This window comes from Macrotis lagotis, chromosome 4, assembly GCF_037893015.1.
Source record: "Macrotis lagotis isolate mMagLag1 chromosome 4, bilby.v1.9.chrom.fasta, whole genome shotgun sequence".
Taxonomy (NCBI): Eukaryota; Metazoa; Chordata; class Mammalia; order Peramelemorphia; family Peramelidae; genus Macrotis; species Macrotis lagotis.
The window spans coordinates 81,559,798-81,578,275 of record NC_133661.1 but is presented as its reverse complement, the minus strand read 5'-3'; the positions used below and the strand labels follow the sequence as shown (position 1 = coordinate 81,578,275).

The 18,478-nt window shown below is 35.1% G+C and overlaps 1 protein-coding gene across 6 annotated transcripts in view; it reads left to right on the top strand.

The window, feature by feature from the left end:
- Positions 1 to 15,487, top strand: part of LOC141521136 (centrosomal protein of 55 kDa-like) — an 83,956-nt gene extending 68,469 nt beyond the window's left edge. For all 6 annotated transcript variants that reach the window (XM_074233349.1, XM_074233346.1, XM_074233347.1 and 3 more), the window contains 5 exons: positions 351 to 501; positions 3,884 to 4,197; positions 5,083 to 5,154; positions 6,279 to 6,404; positions 13,461 to 15,487. In XM_074233349.1, the coding sequence (XP_074089450.1) occupies positions 351 to 501; positions 3,884 to 4,197; positions 5,083 to 5,154; positions 6,279 to 6,404; positions 13,461 to 13,658 (861 nt within the window). In that variant the 3' untranslated portion in view covers positions 13,659 to 15,487. The remainder of the gene's footprint in view (positions 1 to 350; positions 502 to 3,883; positions 4,198 to 5,082; positions 5,155 to 6,278; positions 6,405 to 13,460) is intronic.
- The last annotated feature ends 2,991 nt before the right edge of the window (positions 15,488 to 18,478 follow it).

Below are 18,478 nucleotides of genomic sequence, written 5' to 3'. Positions count from 1 at the left end.
TTTTCTAATGCAAATTCAGGATCTAAGATATAACCCAAAATTTGTCAGTTGTTGACATTTTCAATTTGGGTCACTATTATTTAACTGTAGCAACCACAGGTATATGGAAATGTTCCTAAGTATATGTGGTTTTCTACTCTGTATTTTTAGAAATCACCTCCATGCCACATGGGCCAAATTGGAGGCAAAATAGCTGGTGAAGCAAGTATTTTAAATAGGTTTTTCTTATTTAATCATATTCAGTTTTTTTTTCTATGGAGGACCCTTTCTTCTGGTTTTGAAAATACCCTTTAGGTCTTTTTTTTGACTTTTTCTGTTTTGTGTATTTTTTTTTTCATTTTTACTCAAAGGCTTTGGAGAAGAATCAGCAGTGGCTTGTATATGATCAGCAGCGAGAGGCCTATGTGAGAGGACTTATGTCAAAAATCTATGAACTGGAACAGAAATCAGAAGAAGCTGATCGTTCACTTCAACAGCAGTCAAAAAGGGATGATTCAGAAGGTCAGGCTGTTATGAAAATTTTTTTTAGAATAAATTCTTCAAAATCATTTGTCAAATAGAATGTATCATATGTTATAACTAAGCAACTAGGAAAAACTTCACAACTCCCACATTAGTCCTTCCAGATCACCCTAAATCTTTTAATTTCCTAAATATTAACTTAAAAGGGATGAAGCATTTAGTCACTACAACTTTGGATTAACAATAGCTAACATGTTAGCAAAATACACACACACACACACACACACAGATTTTATTTGAGCTTCACAACAACTTTGTGAAGTGTACAGTACAAAATACTTCCCTTGTAGAGATATGAAATCATAAAGATTAATTAGCTATCCCATAATTACATTGCTAGTGTTCAAAGTAGGATTTGAACCTAGGTTTTTTGGGGCCAAGTCTATTACTCTTTTCCCAGTACTACATTGCTTCTCAGTGTTACTCTGATCTTTTTACCATTCTATGATTCTTTATTCCTTCAAAATTCTGTCCCAAATTCCCTTTTGGAAGTTTTCCCTGAGCACCCCTTAATGTATCGAGTAGTTTTTGTAGGAGAATAAGCTTAGTGGTATGATAATTAGTGGGTGAATCAAATGGATATAGCCATCCTTTGACCAGATATCATTTGCTTTTGCTCATAAATATTAAAGGTTTATTGTTGTTTCTCTGGTATCTTGAGGTCTGACACCTTGTCCAATGGTCATTATTTATTTGACACAGGATTAAAACCATCTGCTTATGAGTATTAGACTACCTTACTATAATTGGAAGTGAGCCTATGTGAAGATGCCTGGAACCACAACCCAGGGGGAAACCTGGGGAGGGGACCCTTCCTCTCCTGCCAAGGAAGACTCAGGAGCTCAGGTGTTTTGAGTCTGATTGAAAGGTGCTTCCAGGTGTGGAGAACTGGGATTATGCAATGGCTATACTTGTCTCAGGGGTTCTCCTTTTGCATAGAGTTGTCCTATCTGTTAGGGGGTTTAAGATGAGATCAGGTAACTCTGGAGTGATAAGCTCCTGACAGGAAACTGATAAGATAAAAGGAAATGGAACAATTCCTGCTCCTAGCTTGGGCTGAGGGAGAACTTCCTGCACTAGAAGAGGAGAAAGTCAAAAAATGACATTCCCCAAGTCTGACATCATACAAGTATTCATGTAATGGAGAAAACTGAGTGGTATAGTAGTGAGGGAGGATGCAGTGAAGAGAAATAGCTCTCCTCCCCTTGTGCCCCAGATTCAGTTCAGTGGGATCCATGGACTAGGCTCGTACTATGTCCTGGGGGGCTACCCTAAGCAATAGACATACAAAGATGAACATGAAAGTCCACCGTGGAGGATCTAGTTCTAAGAATGTAGAATTAGAGCTGACTGATGCCTTGGAGAACTACAAGGCCAATTCCCTCATTTTAGAGAGGTCTTGGAGGTTAGGTGACTTGCCCAGGAGTATTGAGTAAATGTATCAAATGAAATTCAAACTTACCACCCTTTGGAGCTACCAGAGTGAGGCAACATGAATACCCACACTACCAACTGCCTGTATAGTTTGTACAGAAGGCTTCACAAAGATGGGGCAAGAGCTGTTGTGAGCATATGAAATAGAAGATATGCAAAAGTGTTTTATGCTTTATATGGAGGGACCTTGGCAAGAATTATGCACAAACCATCCACTAATGAAGCTATTTCAGTTAGATACAGAAAGTACATCTAATCATTAAGTTGTTGTGTATTCAAACCAAACAAGAACACTTGGTCATGACCAAGGAGGATTTGGTATTTGTATGTTATGTAGTTTCTGTTCCAAATCCAGATTTGAAACAAAGTTGATAAGATTGAAAGAGCTTAAAAAGATTCTAGATTTAATCTAGATGTAAATTATTTCTTGTATTCCCTTAAATGGGAACCATAAAAATTGAAAGACGGCAATGCCAGATGACCTCTACATTTGGGAGTCTAATGTCTTTTGAATTGAAATATACCTTACCATTGCAAAGAAAGACATTATAAGATCTTAGATGTAGAGTTGGAAGGTTGGACTTTAGAAGTTATCAAGTCCTTCCCTCTCATTTTACAGATGAGAAGGCTGAGACCAAGACTAATGCCTCAAGTCACACAGATGATAAGACACTTGCTTTGAATCTAAAGGCATTTCTTGATTGGTCTATATGAAGATAAGCTAATTCATCTGATAGGTCTTAAAGATTTAAGATTTTGAGTTGAAAAATGTTCTCCCTCCCCTCTCCTCTTCCTAAAATTGTAGGCAATTTTGATATAGGTTAGATATGTCAGTACTACTTTTGAATGATGCATTGGAATATGTAGTCTCCAGACTTGTAAAGGCAAAATGACCATTTTGTTATTATTCAATCTTTTTTCAGTCATTTTTGACTCCTTATGAATTCATTTCAGGTTTTCTTGGTAAAGGTCCTGGGTAGTAAAAGGAACAGACCTACCCAGAGTCACACAGCTAATAAAGTATTGGAGACTACACTTGAACTCAGGAAGATGAGGCTGCCATTCTATCACCTGTGCCACCTAACTGCCCTCAGAGATGACCATTTATAGGGTACATTATAAAGGAAACTCATGATCAGATGCAGGTTGAAAATAGAGAACCTCTGAAGTCCCATACAACTCTGAAATTCTGTGAATTTAAAGAAATCTATTTCCATAGAAGAAGTAATATATGTAAATAATTCTTTTAAGTATTCCTATGGTCATTATTTATATATTATTATATATTCTCCTAGGAGCTTTATAGTTTAGAAATTCTTGGTGAAATTAACTGTAAATAAATACCTTAGAAAAAATAAATTTCAACAGAATAAAATATTCTTCAAAATGTTAATATCCTCCAAAGACAGAAAACCTTATGCAAATAAAGCACTAATCTTAGACAAATTGGTACAGAAAACTGACAAACATAAGCTTATTTTATAATTTTCAGATTTCAGATGGAATTACTTAAGATGGAAATAGCAGGTAGAATATCTAAAGGCAAACCTGCTCTTTAAATGACCCTGTCGTCCTTGGATCTAATCTTGAGGGAACATTAAGACCTTAAATAAAAATTTGCTGTCTTTTCAAGTGTGATTTTAATTCTAAATCGAGTCTTGGAACTTGAAAAATGGGGCAGCTAGGTGGTGCAGTGGATAGAGCACTGGCCCTGGAGTCAGGAGGGCCTGAATTTAAATCCAGCCTCAGACACTTAATAATTACCTAGCTTTGTGACCTTGGGCAAGTCACTTAACCCTATTGCCTTGTTTTAAAAAAAAGAACTTGAAGAAAAAGTATGGTTTTGTAGCAGTTTGCTTTCCAGTCAACATTTGGAGATCCAATTTGTTGGCTAAAATGAAATATTCTTTACTATCCCTTGTATTAGTTTATCTTCAAGAAGAGAAGCAAAAATACTATAACCATCACTTGATGAATGTCAAAAAGGAACTGGAGGCTGAACGTCAAACTGTAACCCAGCTGAATTTTGAACTTAACGATCTCCGAAGGAAATATGAAGAAACCCAGAAAGAAATTTTAGATTTAAATAACCTGCTGTCTTCTCTAAGAGAGACTGATATACAATATATGGAAGATAACAAATACAAAACAGAGAAAATACTGAAGCTAAGCAAAGAGAATGAAATTGCTAGAGAGAAACTTGAAGAAGAAAAAAAAAGGTCTGAAGATCTGTTATCTCAGGTGAGGCCTCTATGATTTTTCTAGTGTGCTACCAGTTAGATTCCATGACCTTCATGGTGTTCACATCTGATGAGCAGTTGTCTGGCTCTGTTATTCCCAGACTGTGCTAGATTACTAGAGTTAGAGTGGTTTACTTTGGTGTTTATGAGTGGGACAAACTTCACGCTATTATCTTACTTGCAGTAGATATTCACTAAAAGTACAAAACAACTTTTAAAAAAAGCCTTCAGAAGACATAAATGGGAAGGTGAATAGCTCTTCAAGGTTTTTCCCTTCAACCATACCCAGTTCTTCCTGTTTGGGGAGATAGTGTGGTTGTATTTGAAAAATAGCTGTAATTGTGGACTAGGGAGCCTAGCCTCCTCACAGTCCATTTTTTCCCATTGGCAAAGGTTAGGCCCTCCAATAAAAGAAAGGGAAAGAGGTCGAGAAACTGTAAGAGACCATATGGTCCACAGTTACAGATGATGAAAATGAAACCCAATAAAATTAAAGAACTTGCTCAAGTTCACCCAGGGCAGAGCATCAGAGCTGGGATTTGAACTCAGTTCTTCCTCTCTGGACTCAACCTTCTTTGTCCTTGTCAATGCAGCCTCCTGTTGGTGGTAAGTAGTAGTGGAGATTGATACAAAATTGAAGAAACTTGTTTATTAATCGGCTCCCTTCCTTTTCTATAACTCATCCTCTTCTCAGTCCTCCTCGTGTCACTGCCTCTATCCTCATCCCCAAATTATAGTCAGAATAGCTGCTTCCTTTGGCTGCACCCACATGACTTTCCAGAACCTAGCCAGGGAGTCCTGTTGACTTGAGCATGAATTTAGACACCAACCCCTGGAGGTGACAAAAGATTCTGTTGTTATAATGTAGCTCCTCTCTCTCTGCTAGGTCCACTTTCTTTACACGTCTCTGCTAAAGCAACAAGAAGAACACACAAGGGTGGTTTTATTGGAAAAACAGGTATTCCTTTAGATTCTTTTAAATATGAATCCATCACTGAAAATAAAAGATTTCATTATCTTTGTAATATCACATGGGCAATTATTACAAAAACATGAGAAATATTTGAATTTTTAAGTAGACCATACCAATTATAAAATCTCAGGGCTAACTTGAGAGAAGGCCTGGTACCCGTTAAAAAAAGAAGTCTCCTGGTAAGTTCTGTTAAGCAGTGATCCATAGAAGTAAAGGGGGATTTCTGTTCCATCTGCTTCATCAGTTCTCATCTTGGGAAATTTTCCTCTTGGAGCTGCCTTGGATTGACAAATAGAAGGTTTGTACAGTGTTCCAAATCAGGGATAACCCCATAGGAAAAATGTGACTTTTAAGAACTTTGTTTTTCCTTCTCTTGAAGTGTGAGATAGAGAAAAAAAGGAACTAAAATAATTCCCTTCCTTCCAAATTCCACAAAGACCAACCAAAAAAACCCATTTTTTTTCCCAGCATCACAGCACTTAGCACAGTGGCTGGCACAAATCTTTAATAAAGACTTGTTGACTTGGCTTGACCATTCAGCCTTTCTCAAATGACCAGCTCTGGCAACATCCACATACCTACCTAGGCCTAAATAAGGAAAAATAAAAAAGAGCAACTAGGGAAAGAAAAAGGACAGTTTGTATCCAGTTTTGAAGTTGGGGAACAGAATTAAGCCCACTGGGAAAGAGGGAAAATATTTTTTTCTCCTCTTCCTTACCTCAAGTCATCTTCTTCCTTATATATTCTATAGCAGGGCTGGGGAACCTCTTTTTTTCCTACCAAAGGCTATTATATCATTCAAGGGCCATAAAAAATTATCAACTTAAAAATTAGATTGCTATATTTGTTCAAACAATTAATTAATTCACTCCTAAAAACTCCTTATCTGCAATTGCTTTGGCAGGTCAAATGTTCCCTGCCCCTGTTCTATAGCTTTTATTAATTGGAACTTTCAGATTCCTCTGAACAAAACTGATTTTTTTTACTATTTAAAATAATAAATGCTTATTATTTATCAGTTATGTGAATACACAGAAAGAAAAAATATAATTATTATTACTTCAGTAATATTTGTAACTCTGTATTTATTTGTCTTTGGGGTTTACCAGATCCAAGCTTGTACTGCAGATTTTGAAAATGAAAAACTTGATCGTCAGTACATGCAGCATCAATTACATAAAGTTCTTAAGGAGCTAAGAAGAGCAAGGGAACAAATAACACGGCTGGAGCCTTTGGTGAGTCTTGAAGATATAAAACTGTCATCTCACCCTGTTGGCATGTATTTGTGTGTGTTCTGGGTGAGAGGTAGGTAAGGGAGAATCCATGTAAGTAAGAGAATGAACCTAGAGCCCACATATCTAGACACATGGCTGCCTTTTATTTTTTTTCCAACTACATGCAGTGGTAGTTTTTACCAGTCATTTTTAAGAAGATTTTGAGCTTTTTTTTCTCCCTCCCTTCCCCCTTTCACCTGACAGAAAAGTCTGATATAAATTCTGTATTTATAACCATACTAAATAAGCATAGATTGATATTGAACATGTTATGAGAGAAGAATCAGATCCAAACAGAAGAAAACATTAGAGGGGGGGGGGGGGAAGATAATGCATAAGACAACTTTTTTTTCTTTTGCAAGGCAACCGGGGTTTAAGTGGCTTGCTCAAGGCCACACAGCTAGGTAATTATTGTGTCTGAGACCGGATTTGAACCCAGGTACTCCTGATTCCAGGGCCAGTGCTTTATCCACTGCGCCACCTAGCTGCCCCTAATAAGACAACTTTTAAAAATTGAAGATAATAAACTTTGAAGTTATATTAATATAGAAGAATGCCTTCTATTCCTTATAAAGAAAGTTAATAATTACCAATATCCTGGAATATATGCTTTATACATGAAAGAATCAGAGAGAGATTTCACATCTATTAGAAACTCAGAATGCAATTTTACTATTGGGACAGTTAAATTAGGATTAGGTGTAATTGAAATAGTACTATTATTATGACATCTCAGCTACATTGTGAGTTTTTTTGAACTAAACTGGGAACTAAACACCATTTTTATGTGTTTTTATGGGGAAATGTGTTGCAAGTTCCAAATAACCAACTTATAGACTTTTGGAACTCAGTCTATAAGTTGGAAAAATCTATATGTTATCTGTTTGTATGTGACTGTGTGTGTGTGTGTGTGTGTGTGTGTGTGTTTAGTCATACAGTGCAGGGCACTGTCCCAACTAACATTCTTTCACTTTGGTTTTAATCACTAAGACATAGCCCACTACATCCCACCATAACTTCCATAACAATGTCCTAAAGCTCACCACCAGTGTGACTAGGGTTCCTGGACCTACCTGGATAGCTCTAACTCTGCCACTGTGACAAAAACCAGTCATGTTTTCAAAGAACCAATTTACAATATTACACAAGTATGTGATTACTTTACAGTATTCATGTAAAAAGTCACAAAACTTTCTTTTAACAGATAATGGGACTGAACCAAAATATTGCTTAAGTTCTGTGAAGATTAAAAGCAAAAGTAATTTTTAGAGGAAAAGAAATTAAAAGCCCAAAATATCCAACTGTAAATCCTGAGTATAACATGCTGTATGGAGTTCTAAAAATCATCATACTGCAAAATAGTTCAGTAAAAATCATGAGGCTTATGAGAACCATTGGAGTTGTGAGCATGACTCAAAAACTTTATCAGGGACACATTAGAAAGAATAATAAAAATAGCACACAGTTTTCTACATGTAAAATGGTTAAGAAATATCTAAGTACTGCAACAGACAATTGTGGGTTCTGGTTCTCACTAGATCTGGACGGGCAAAGTCCATAGTTAGAGGATCAAAGGCAATCTCAGCAGCCAGTAAGTTTAGGAGTAGCAGCCCTGAATTGGCTGTTGAGAGGTGGATGATTGAGTAGAGGTGGAGTTTTTGGGTGAAGACCAGGATTAATCCTCCTTTTTCCATAACTCTTACTGTGTAAGAAAATTTTATAATAAATATGACAATTTATTGAAATTGAAAAAGACCTGAAATTCGCTTGTAGAAGAGGGAATCAAAGGGTTTGCAATTTTTGAGTTATTGTGAAGTAGTGTGAATTTCCAGGATGAAACTAAGCATAAGTTAATTCAAAATTTACTTTTTTGCTCAAATTGTTCCCTAATATCAGTCACTTGATTGAAAGTTCAAATTCTCAAAACAAGTGTTTATAGGGGCGGCTAGGTGGCATAGTGGATAAAGCACCAGCCTTGGAGTCAGGAGTACCTGGGTTCAAATCCGGTCTCAGACACTTAATAATGACCTAGCTTTGTGGCCTTGGGCAAGCCACTTAACCCCCATTTGCCTTGCAAAAACCTTAAAAAAAACACCAAAAAAAAGTATTTTAGCAAACTGATTTTATTAGAGATATTTTTTGATTCTATGTTCAAAGAATTTTAGAACCAGAAGTAGTAAGTGATGGACTTGAAGTCAGAGGAACCTGGGCTTAAATCCCAGCTTTTCTATTGACAAACTCTTTGACCCTGGGCAAGTCACTTGCCTCTAGATCTTAATTTGCTCAATTCTAAAAATGAGGAGATTTGATGATATGACCAAAAGTCCCATTCTGTGTTTGGATCTTTATAGCCTCCCCACAGAGGGGAAAAATTATTTACTCAAATTAAATTAGTAGGTAATGGAGTCAGAGTATTGATTTCATTTGTTCAGCATATGTTTTAAGTACCTTGCATCTAAGATGCTGAGAAATAAAAAAAAATCTAGATAGTCTTAACTTTTTTGAATGAGATATTGTAGAGTATTTTCCTAATATGAAGACTGCAGCCCACAGTCATGAAAGATTGTTTTGGTGGCTCCCATTTATGCATTTTGGTAGGAAATGGGGAATCATAATCTAGGCCACTAAAAGCACTTTAATTTTTCCCTATTTGTAACCCTGTAAATTTTCTATAACCAAAATGCAGACTTTGAGTCTTGCAGAATCATAAGATTTTTTTTAGGAAGAAAAAAATACATGTTTTATTTGCTTTTGTGTTTTAGGTTTCGCTTACCAGGGAAGTAGCAAATAACCCTCACATTATTTAATTACAGCAAGATTATACAGAGGTACAAAGGAAAAATTACATTAGCCAATGCTTAACAAGTTTTCAGCCAGAGGTATTCCTTTATGCAAAGAAATTTATTTTTTCAATATGGAAATAGTCTTTCCCATTGTCCTTGGTCCTAAGCATAGTGTCTCACATTAGGACATGTCCACTGCTCAAAGTTAATCAATGTAAATATTTTCATTGTAAATCATTCTTTTATTGTAGCTGCCTTTGATTCATCAGTCATCTCAAAAATGTTCTCCCCATTCACATACTGTTGTTATTATCAAAGAAATTAGAGGTTACTTGGGACTCAAATTTGGAAAAGGAAAGATTATTGGTGTTATACTTTTGCAAAATATTTTAACTCATTTATTTGCTGGTGTAACTGTTGAATACATAATACCAAGACCAAGTATTAAGATCCCTGGATAGCTCATAAAGTATATATCATCCAACTACCTTCTCAATAGAAGTCACAGATTTTTGCAGTGAAACCACATCTTTAACTTTCCCCCACACAGTAAAAGGGTGTTAAGATTCTTTTTTTAAGGGTTTTTTTGGCAAGGCAATGGGGTTAAGTCACACAGCTAGGTAATTATTATGTGTCTGAGGCTGGATTTGAACTCAGGTACTCCTGACTCCAGGGCCGGTGCTCTATCCACTGCGCCACTTAGCTGCCCCTGGGTGTTAAGATTCTTAAATATTTCTGAATACTAGAGAACCGTTTTATTTTTGACTGTATCGTTTTTCAGTGCTATTTAATAAAACAGTGAAAAACACACTTAACTGAGCTAGATTAGAAAGGGACAGAGGGGTCTCTGAGCCCAGAGCACTCTTCACATTTAGGTAAAAGAGCTTCTTCCTAATAATCTCATCTCAACTCCAGGCAAGTCCCACTGGATCTATGCTGCTCTGTTCAGATCTAGTGAGGGATTAGCCATTCTGATTTAGTTCAGAGGAGAGAGTGTTTATGTGTGTATGTATACATGGTAGAACATGTATCTTGTACACCAACTGGACAACATAACTACTCTCCTGATTGCCTTGTTTTTCATTTGTTTCTTAACAAAACTTGAAGTCTACAACTTCAAGTTGAACCATTGTTAACAACTGATATTACCAATTATAGACATATTTTAAGGTTAGCCAATTTAGAACCGCTTTTGCCAAATTTTTGGTTTGGGGCGATTGCAAGCAAGACATTTAAAATGACTTATTTTATATTTCCCCAGTAATACAACCACCTTTTGGACATAGCAAATGTCTTTCTAGGAACTAGAGCAGAACACATTTGGAACCCATGGCAATATATAACCCTGCATACCTTTATTAGACAACTCGTTCTACATACACTATAAACTAATCTTGCAGTTGACAATGAAGTCAGCCTTTTTCAAAAATGAAAGCCAATTTTTTGGTGATTATAACGCCAAAATTCCACATTTACTTCAAAGAAGTTATACAAATTTTAAACCTAAACATTTTTTAAAAAACCCTACCTTAGTAAAAATGTAATTTGAATCAAATTACTTTTTAAATTTTAGAAAAGTTTTATTCAAATGTTTGCTGTAAACTATGTAAATTTTTAATTAGACCTTCAATACTGAATTCTGCACAGTACATTTAAGTCACTTAAAGTTATTTAAAGTTGATCAAGGCATGTAACTATTGTATCTCCTTTACTGCAGGCCTTTTCAATAAATGTTACATGTTTTTAGCAGCTGGACTGAAAACAAACTTATAATAAAGAACTTTCCTTATCTTACATAAACATCCAGAAACCTATCACTCTGAATTTTAAACAATTGCAGATATTCTTCACTAAGAAGATTTTATATATAAGAAAGCAAATTCAAACTCTTAATTCTTTAATTTGTGCAAAGAAAATACTTAATTGTGCTAATTACTTACACAGCTAATACTTAATTATGAACTTGCATGGACAGTCACATGGGTAATTAACTGAATTTATGTAACAAAATTTTCTACTGATTTTTAAAATCACAGTTTGAAAGTTGCAATTTTGGTAATATCAAGTTACCAAATAATGCAATTAATTTCCACCAATAAAAAATTGTTAGAAAATTTCTTTTTGTAAATTTGCTGTGTTTTGAAAAATATTTGAATTATATATCCAATATTAGAACCCCTAAAAGATTCCTCTAAGATCCATCTAATTAGAATATTTAGTAGATAAAATGCCTCCTCTTTTAACCAGAGGTATGTCATTAATTCTAATGTATCACCAAATGTTATCATCACAGAACAAAGTTTGGAGAAATAATTTTTTTGTTACCCATGTGAATTTCAAGTTATTAAATTAGCCTGTCTTTCACTTCTTATGTTTTAAATGAGCAGCGAAACTGAACTGTTTAGATTTTTAAATTAAGTAATTTATGGTAAATGATGTAGTAAATACATAGACAAATAGTAAATATTTGATTAACATAAGCAAAAAGATATTAATTTAAAATGACACATCAAATAGATTTTTATATTTGAGGTACTTATACCAATGAAAGGTACTGTTTCTGACAGTTATAAATGTGAATAATCTTAGCTAGAAATACTGTACTAAGACTCAGAATATTAAATTTGCACTGTCTTTATCTTTAGCCACTTTTTAATCTTTGTGTTTAGAACTAAAAAGATATCTTAAGAGCTAAGGATTTCTTTTTCAAAATATTTCATTCTAAAGGAATATATTTCCATAGTAGCATGTGTGTATTTATGAGTGACAGAAAGGCAGGGGTGAGACAAATAAGTGCCCTATTTTTCCATCTAAATAAGGAAGTCAATAGATATTTATTGACTGTTTATATACAAGGTACTATTATTGTGCCATTAGTTTTAAGAATAAAAAAGTATCAGTGTTTTTAAACATAAATGCTGGTAGTTTAAATGGTTTAAGTATAAGTTTTTTAATTCAAATGGTTTTATGACAGAATCATAAGATCTTGGAAGAGCACCTGGTCTCTCTGCCTTTCCCACTCTCATGTTCTTCCCCTCTACCCTAATATCTAGTAAAGTACTGATTTAAAAATTTTTTTAAAAATGAAATACATTGGTTTTTTTAATGCATGACCAGGTGCATTTTAAACTTCAGGAATCTCTCAGGACATCTGTCAGTCTCTCTATACTTCTTTTTTTGTTTCTGTCTTCACAGAGTGTCTTAAACATTGGTCAGAGTTTTAGTGTTTATAGAATCCTCTATAAATGATAAAATGACAGGGTTTTCATTTTTTAAAAATTTATTTATTTTGAATTTTACAATTTTTCCCCTAATCTAGCTTTGCTCCCCCCACACCTCACAGAAGACAATCTGTTAGACTTCACATTGTTTCCATGGTATACATTGATCTAAGTTGAATGAGATGAGAGAGAAATCATATCCTGAAGGAAGAAAAATAAAGTATAAGAGATAGCAAAATTACATAATAAGATAAAGAATTTTTTTTAAAGAAATTAAGGTTGGTCTTTGATCAAACTCCACAATTCTTTCTCTGGATACAATGGTACTCTCCATCGCAGATACCTCAAAATTGTTCCTGATTGTTGCACTGTTGGAATGACTAAGTCCATCAAGGTTGATCATCACCCCCATGTTGCTGTTAGGGTACACAGTGTTCTTCTGGTTCTGCTCATCTCACTCAGCAGCATCAGTTCATGCAAATCCTTCCAGGCTTCCCTGAATCCCCATCCCTCCTGGTTTCTAATAGAACAATAGTGTTCCATCACAAATATATATACCACAGTTTATTAAGCCATTCCCAACTGATGGACATTCACTTGATTTCCAATTCTTTGGCACTACAAACAGGGCTGCTATGAATATTTTTGTACAAGTGATGTTTTTACAAGGTTTTAGTTTTACAAGTATTCTGTAGTTTCTTCCTGGATCTGTTCCTTCTCACAAGCTGAATTAGCTTTGCAAATTAGCATTGGTCTATGGTGGTGGTTGTGATGGGTGGGTGGGTGGGGGGAGAAATTGGTTATGGCTGAGAATTTTAATTAAAATGAAAATAATGATATTCAACACCTTATTGGGCGATTGGTGCTCAGAGAATCCTCACTATAGTGCTGTGAAGGGGAGGTTCACAAGAAAATCTAGCTGAGGGAATAAAGGTGTTTACAGACAGCTGTAAACCCAACTCTTGTATTTTTATGCACTGTGACTTCAGATGAAAATCTTTTTTTTTTTTCAGAAACAATTCCAGGAGTATGTCCACATAGGGCCATCTGATCTTTTCCCAGGAGAACATGAGGAGAAGTTAAAAACAGATTCACCAAAGCACTCCAATTTATTAGATGAGAGCTTCTTGGAGTGTCCCAAATGTAAAGCACAGTACCCAACGAGTCAGCACAGAGAATTGTTGGCTCATATTGATTTCTGCGAAAACTAGTAAGGTAATAATTGTATTTTTGTAACAAAGACCCAATACTTTATTTTACATTAGCTTATGGACACTTTGAATTCACATTTCACTTAAAACTGTAGAAGACACTGCCTGCCTGCCTTTCAGATTCCAGCTGAAGGAGTCAATCATTGTACTTATCTGGCTACTTTCTATTTTCCATTGCAGCAATATTTCCCAGGGTTCATTCATCATCCAGGCATGTTAATGATACTAGACTTTTCTGCATATTGAGACTACTGACATTTTGCACTATAAAATAATTCATTTGGGAAATAGAAATGCATAGGGTGTTCAGATTATTTTTTAGTGCTCACACATCAAATATGTTATATTCAATGGTGCAATAAAACAAACTCTGGCAAGGACCTTGTAGAAAATCAGTAATGGTTATATATATATATATATATATATATATATATATATATATATATATATATATATATGTCTTATCTTTTGGTCCAAACACTTATAAACTTAGAATAAAACCAGTTTGCAAATACTGGTTTACATATCCTTTAAAAAACTGCAGTGGCATTATTCATTATTTTTATTTGACATTATAGTATAGTATTGGAAAAATCAGAAGCAACATGTTTTAGCTGCTTGTTAATGTGCCTTCAATATCAGCCTTGTTCAGAGTGTAAAACAGAGATTGTCTTTGCAGAGTAAAGTAATCAATAAGCAGCTGCAAATGATATTTACTTTCATATTACTGGAAAGGTATTTCATCAGACTTTCAATAACATATGATAATCCACTAAAAATTAAAACTAATTCTGCCGAAATCATCTAGGCCTCTCATTTGAACCAGAAACATTTTAAAATTTTTCCTTGGCATTTCTGTATTCTACAGTTTAAATTGGGAAATGTAAATATTGGGTAACTTTTCAGAATAAATTTATATATATTATATATATATACATACTGTTAATATAAACTAATTGCTTTTAAATGTTTTTTTTTGTTGTTTTTTAAAGTTGACACTGGTCTGTTATTCATAATAAAATAAAATAAAAGAATAAAATAATTTTAATAAGTTTTAATGTGCACAGTATACATATGGAGGTAGATTGTAAAAATTGTACCTTGTTACTACTGAAACAAATGGAGATGACTTACAGATCAAAACCTAGCAAAAAATTAAACATTTAACACCTGGCTAGTAGAAGTCATACAAAGAAGTTAAATACATGCTTTTTAGGTGCCTGAAGTGAGTAGATTATAATATTTTGGCTCTAAGTAAACAAAAAGGTAACTTTGTTCTATAGTTTTTTTCCTGCTGATGAAAGCATTCAGATTCATTTGCAGAAGCAAAGTTTTCCCTGACATTAAAATTCACACAGATATTTATCCTGTATTATAAAGGATATGGAGTGACATAGTTGTAGAATCATAGAATGGTAGACCTGGACACAAGAAATCATCTAACCCACTGGTGTCAAGCTTGTAGAGAAATGAGGGCTACTAAAATGTGTATATGCATTCATCCCTGTGGGACACATATTAAAATCATCTACATTCCGTTATATTTTCATTTATTTTGTTAAATATTTCCCAATTCAGGTTACCCTATGAGTGTTATGGCTGCAGTATCACAAGTGTGTTTGACCCTTCTTGATCTCAACTCATTCCTTTGTTTTAATAGATGGTAAATAACTTTACTGAGGTTACACAGCCAATAAAGCCCTTGCTACTGACATACAACTTTGAAAATGTAATTTTTCAGACTAGAGGTTTCCTGTCATCTATAAGATAGTTGAAATTTAACTGGCATTCAAAACCTTTATAATCCACCCCCTTCCTAACTCACCAACCTTGCCTCCTATGGCTTGCTTTCATGAGCCTTCTATTCTGCTTGAATCCCTCTTCCTGCAAAAGACTCAGCATTAGAGCACAATGGTGTTTGGTAAGCTTGGCCCCCATCCCCAGATCCAGATCTACCATTGAATAATAGTTGTACGAACCTTTTTAAAATGGGGATAGGAACACTTGTACTGCCTACTTTGTGTGGTTATTAGGAGGCTGAATAAGATGATGTGTGTAGAACTCTTTGTGAGCTGATACTGCCCATCACAAAAGAAATAATACTTTTAACTTTTTTGAAAGGAAATTTCTGACCTGTCAGTTTATTGTTATAACAGTCTTATGAAGTTGGTAGTACAAGCACTATTATCTCAACTTAAAGATGTAAAAAAAATCAAAATGGACAAACTGTAAGTAATTTTTTAACTATAAATGGGTCGCTACACTATAGTTCCATGACTTTGGTACTAGAATCCAATCCCATTTGTTTTTATATCATAATATCATGAGTAAAGTTCACCAAAGGTAGACTGGGGCACATTTTCTCCAAGCAAGATAATATTTTATTAACAGGGGTGCTTCCTGCCAATAGAGTAGTCAGTAGCTGCCTCAGTTTAGCCAGAGAGGGAAACTCAATTCCTTTTTATATTAGAACAGAGCAAAACAGGGTAGACAGAAATAATAATTTAGTTATAAGGTTGTTGATATCATAAGGGTTATACAATAACATGATTGATTGCATAACTGAGGTCTGGGGGGGGAAATGATATGATTGATTGGAAGTTGGGAATTAGGGGCTAGCAACAATCCCTTCTTTGCTTCCTGTGATTAAGAAGTATTCATTGTTTTAGTCTTATCTGCAAGGTTAAAAGATAGTGAGCTAGACATTGGATAACAAAGTCAGACTTCCTTGAAGGATAGCTTGATGGTGTAAAGATACTAGACCAGACCCCCAGGTATCTCCCAAGTACAACAGATTTTCTTGAGGCTAGGATAAAACAGTGATTAGAGAACTGAATTTCCAAAATTGACTCATTACAGGCTGGCTGAATTTCTGAACCAAGTTTAGAGATAAAGAACCATGACATAGGCAGTTATAGGACAAAATTAATTATAAATAGGATCAATAAAAAATTATACACTCAATTTAATCTTTTCAATAATCATTTTCTTGTATACCCCTACCATAACAAATAATACAGTTAAGTAGAAGCAACCAACAAAACAACCATGACTGACTGTAAATTGTGCGCTTATAGTTCACTATCTCTACTGAAAGGAAGTATGTTTCATTATCTGACCTCCTAGACAGAGATCATCCCTATTAATGTGAGTTTGGTTGCCTCTTAGTGTTGTTTTCACGGTGTGTCCTATTCAGATTCTGTTAATTCATTCTAAATCAATCAGTAACAGGCTTTCCATGTGTCTTGAAGTTTCTCATATCTGTTATTCTTTGTTACAATAATAGAGGCAACTGGCTCAATGAATAGAGTGCTGGACCTGGACCAGGAAAATCTGAGTTCAAATCCAGCCTAAGACATTTACCAGCTGTATGACCCTGATCAAGTCACTTAATTTCTATTTGCCTTAATGCACTGGTGAAGGAAATGGCAAACCATTCTTGTATCTTTGCCAAAAATATACCTTGGACAGCATGGCCAAATACAATTGAATGATTGAAGAATAACAAATGGTGCAATAATATTCCTTTATAATCCTAAATCACAATTTGTTCAATGCTAAAGAACACTCACTATATTTCCATATTTTTTCCTGTGCTCCAGTCTTTCCATTGACTCGTGGAGCTTATTTGATCCCAGAGATAAAGGTGCTTGCTTTTGGGAGTTGGCTTTCTTGTGGTCCTCTTTCAGTTTTTAGATCATCAATCACTAAGAATGACTTATCTTGCCAAGTGTGACCAGCCTACAACTTATTCTGTTGTAATCAAAAAGAAATAAATTGGAAAACTAACATTGCTTTGAAGAGAGAATCATCTGTTTCTGGGAAGCCCATTCTTTTTGTGACAACTTCCCCACAATACTGATTGATCAGATTCCTCAAGATACTGTATTCCATGTCATTCCACCAAAGTAAAGACTGACCAAAAAGATTGACAAAAACACTAAACTAAGTGTTTTAGCCCTGATAACCTTCAAGGGTCAAAACCACAAGATAGTTCTCACCTAAGTCTACATTCTACCCCACCTTTTTCTAGAAAGAGCTGTGACTACCAGGCTCATCTACCCTAGAGAGAGTTAGCTCACATGAATAACAAACCTTTTATAACATTGGTACTTGGTTTTAGGCTTTATAGGAGCCACTAAGGCATTCAAGCCCTATACTTCATACCCAACTATTGTCCCACCATGATGCCTTTCCATGTGACCACTGCCACCAATACAGCTTCCTCACTTGCAAGTGTATTCTGTATCATCAACTGTTTATGGTTTCCTGATTTCCTCAAATATGCTGAACATCTCAATTTCCCCATCCCTTGTGGGCATGAGTCACTCCACTGCTGCTAGTGAGCCTGACTCTGCTTTAATGATTTCTTTTTGTCTCCTAAGGAACCTTTTCCTATTCTTATCTCTTCCTTCTTCACCCAAATAATTCCTTTGTCTTGAGAAAATCTCCCCTTGTTTGATACCAGCTACCAAAACTGACAGCTACAACATGTCAGACAGATGCACCAGACTCTCTGCCTCTAATTTCTCATCAATCTCTCTTGTAATCCCTTGCAATCTAGGTTCTCTTCCTTCATTCTAGTAAAACTACATCTGAGCCAGTTGAGAGTAATTTTTTTCATCTTTTCATTTCTCATCCTCAGACTCCCTGCCCTAAACTATCTTATCCTTTGGCCAACATGATGCCTTGGTTTTGAACATAGTGACCTTAAAGAGACTAGCAGGGCATCCAAGTCGATATAATATCCATCCCAATTAAACAGTCCTGGACTGTTACCTCCATTGAGGCAGTTGGGTTGTGTGATAGAGATTCCCTGA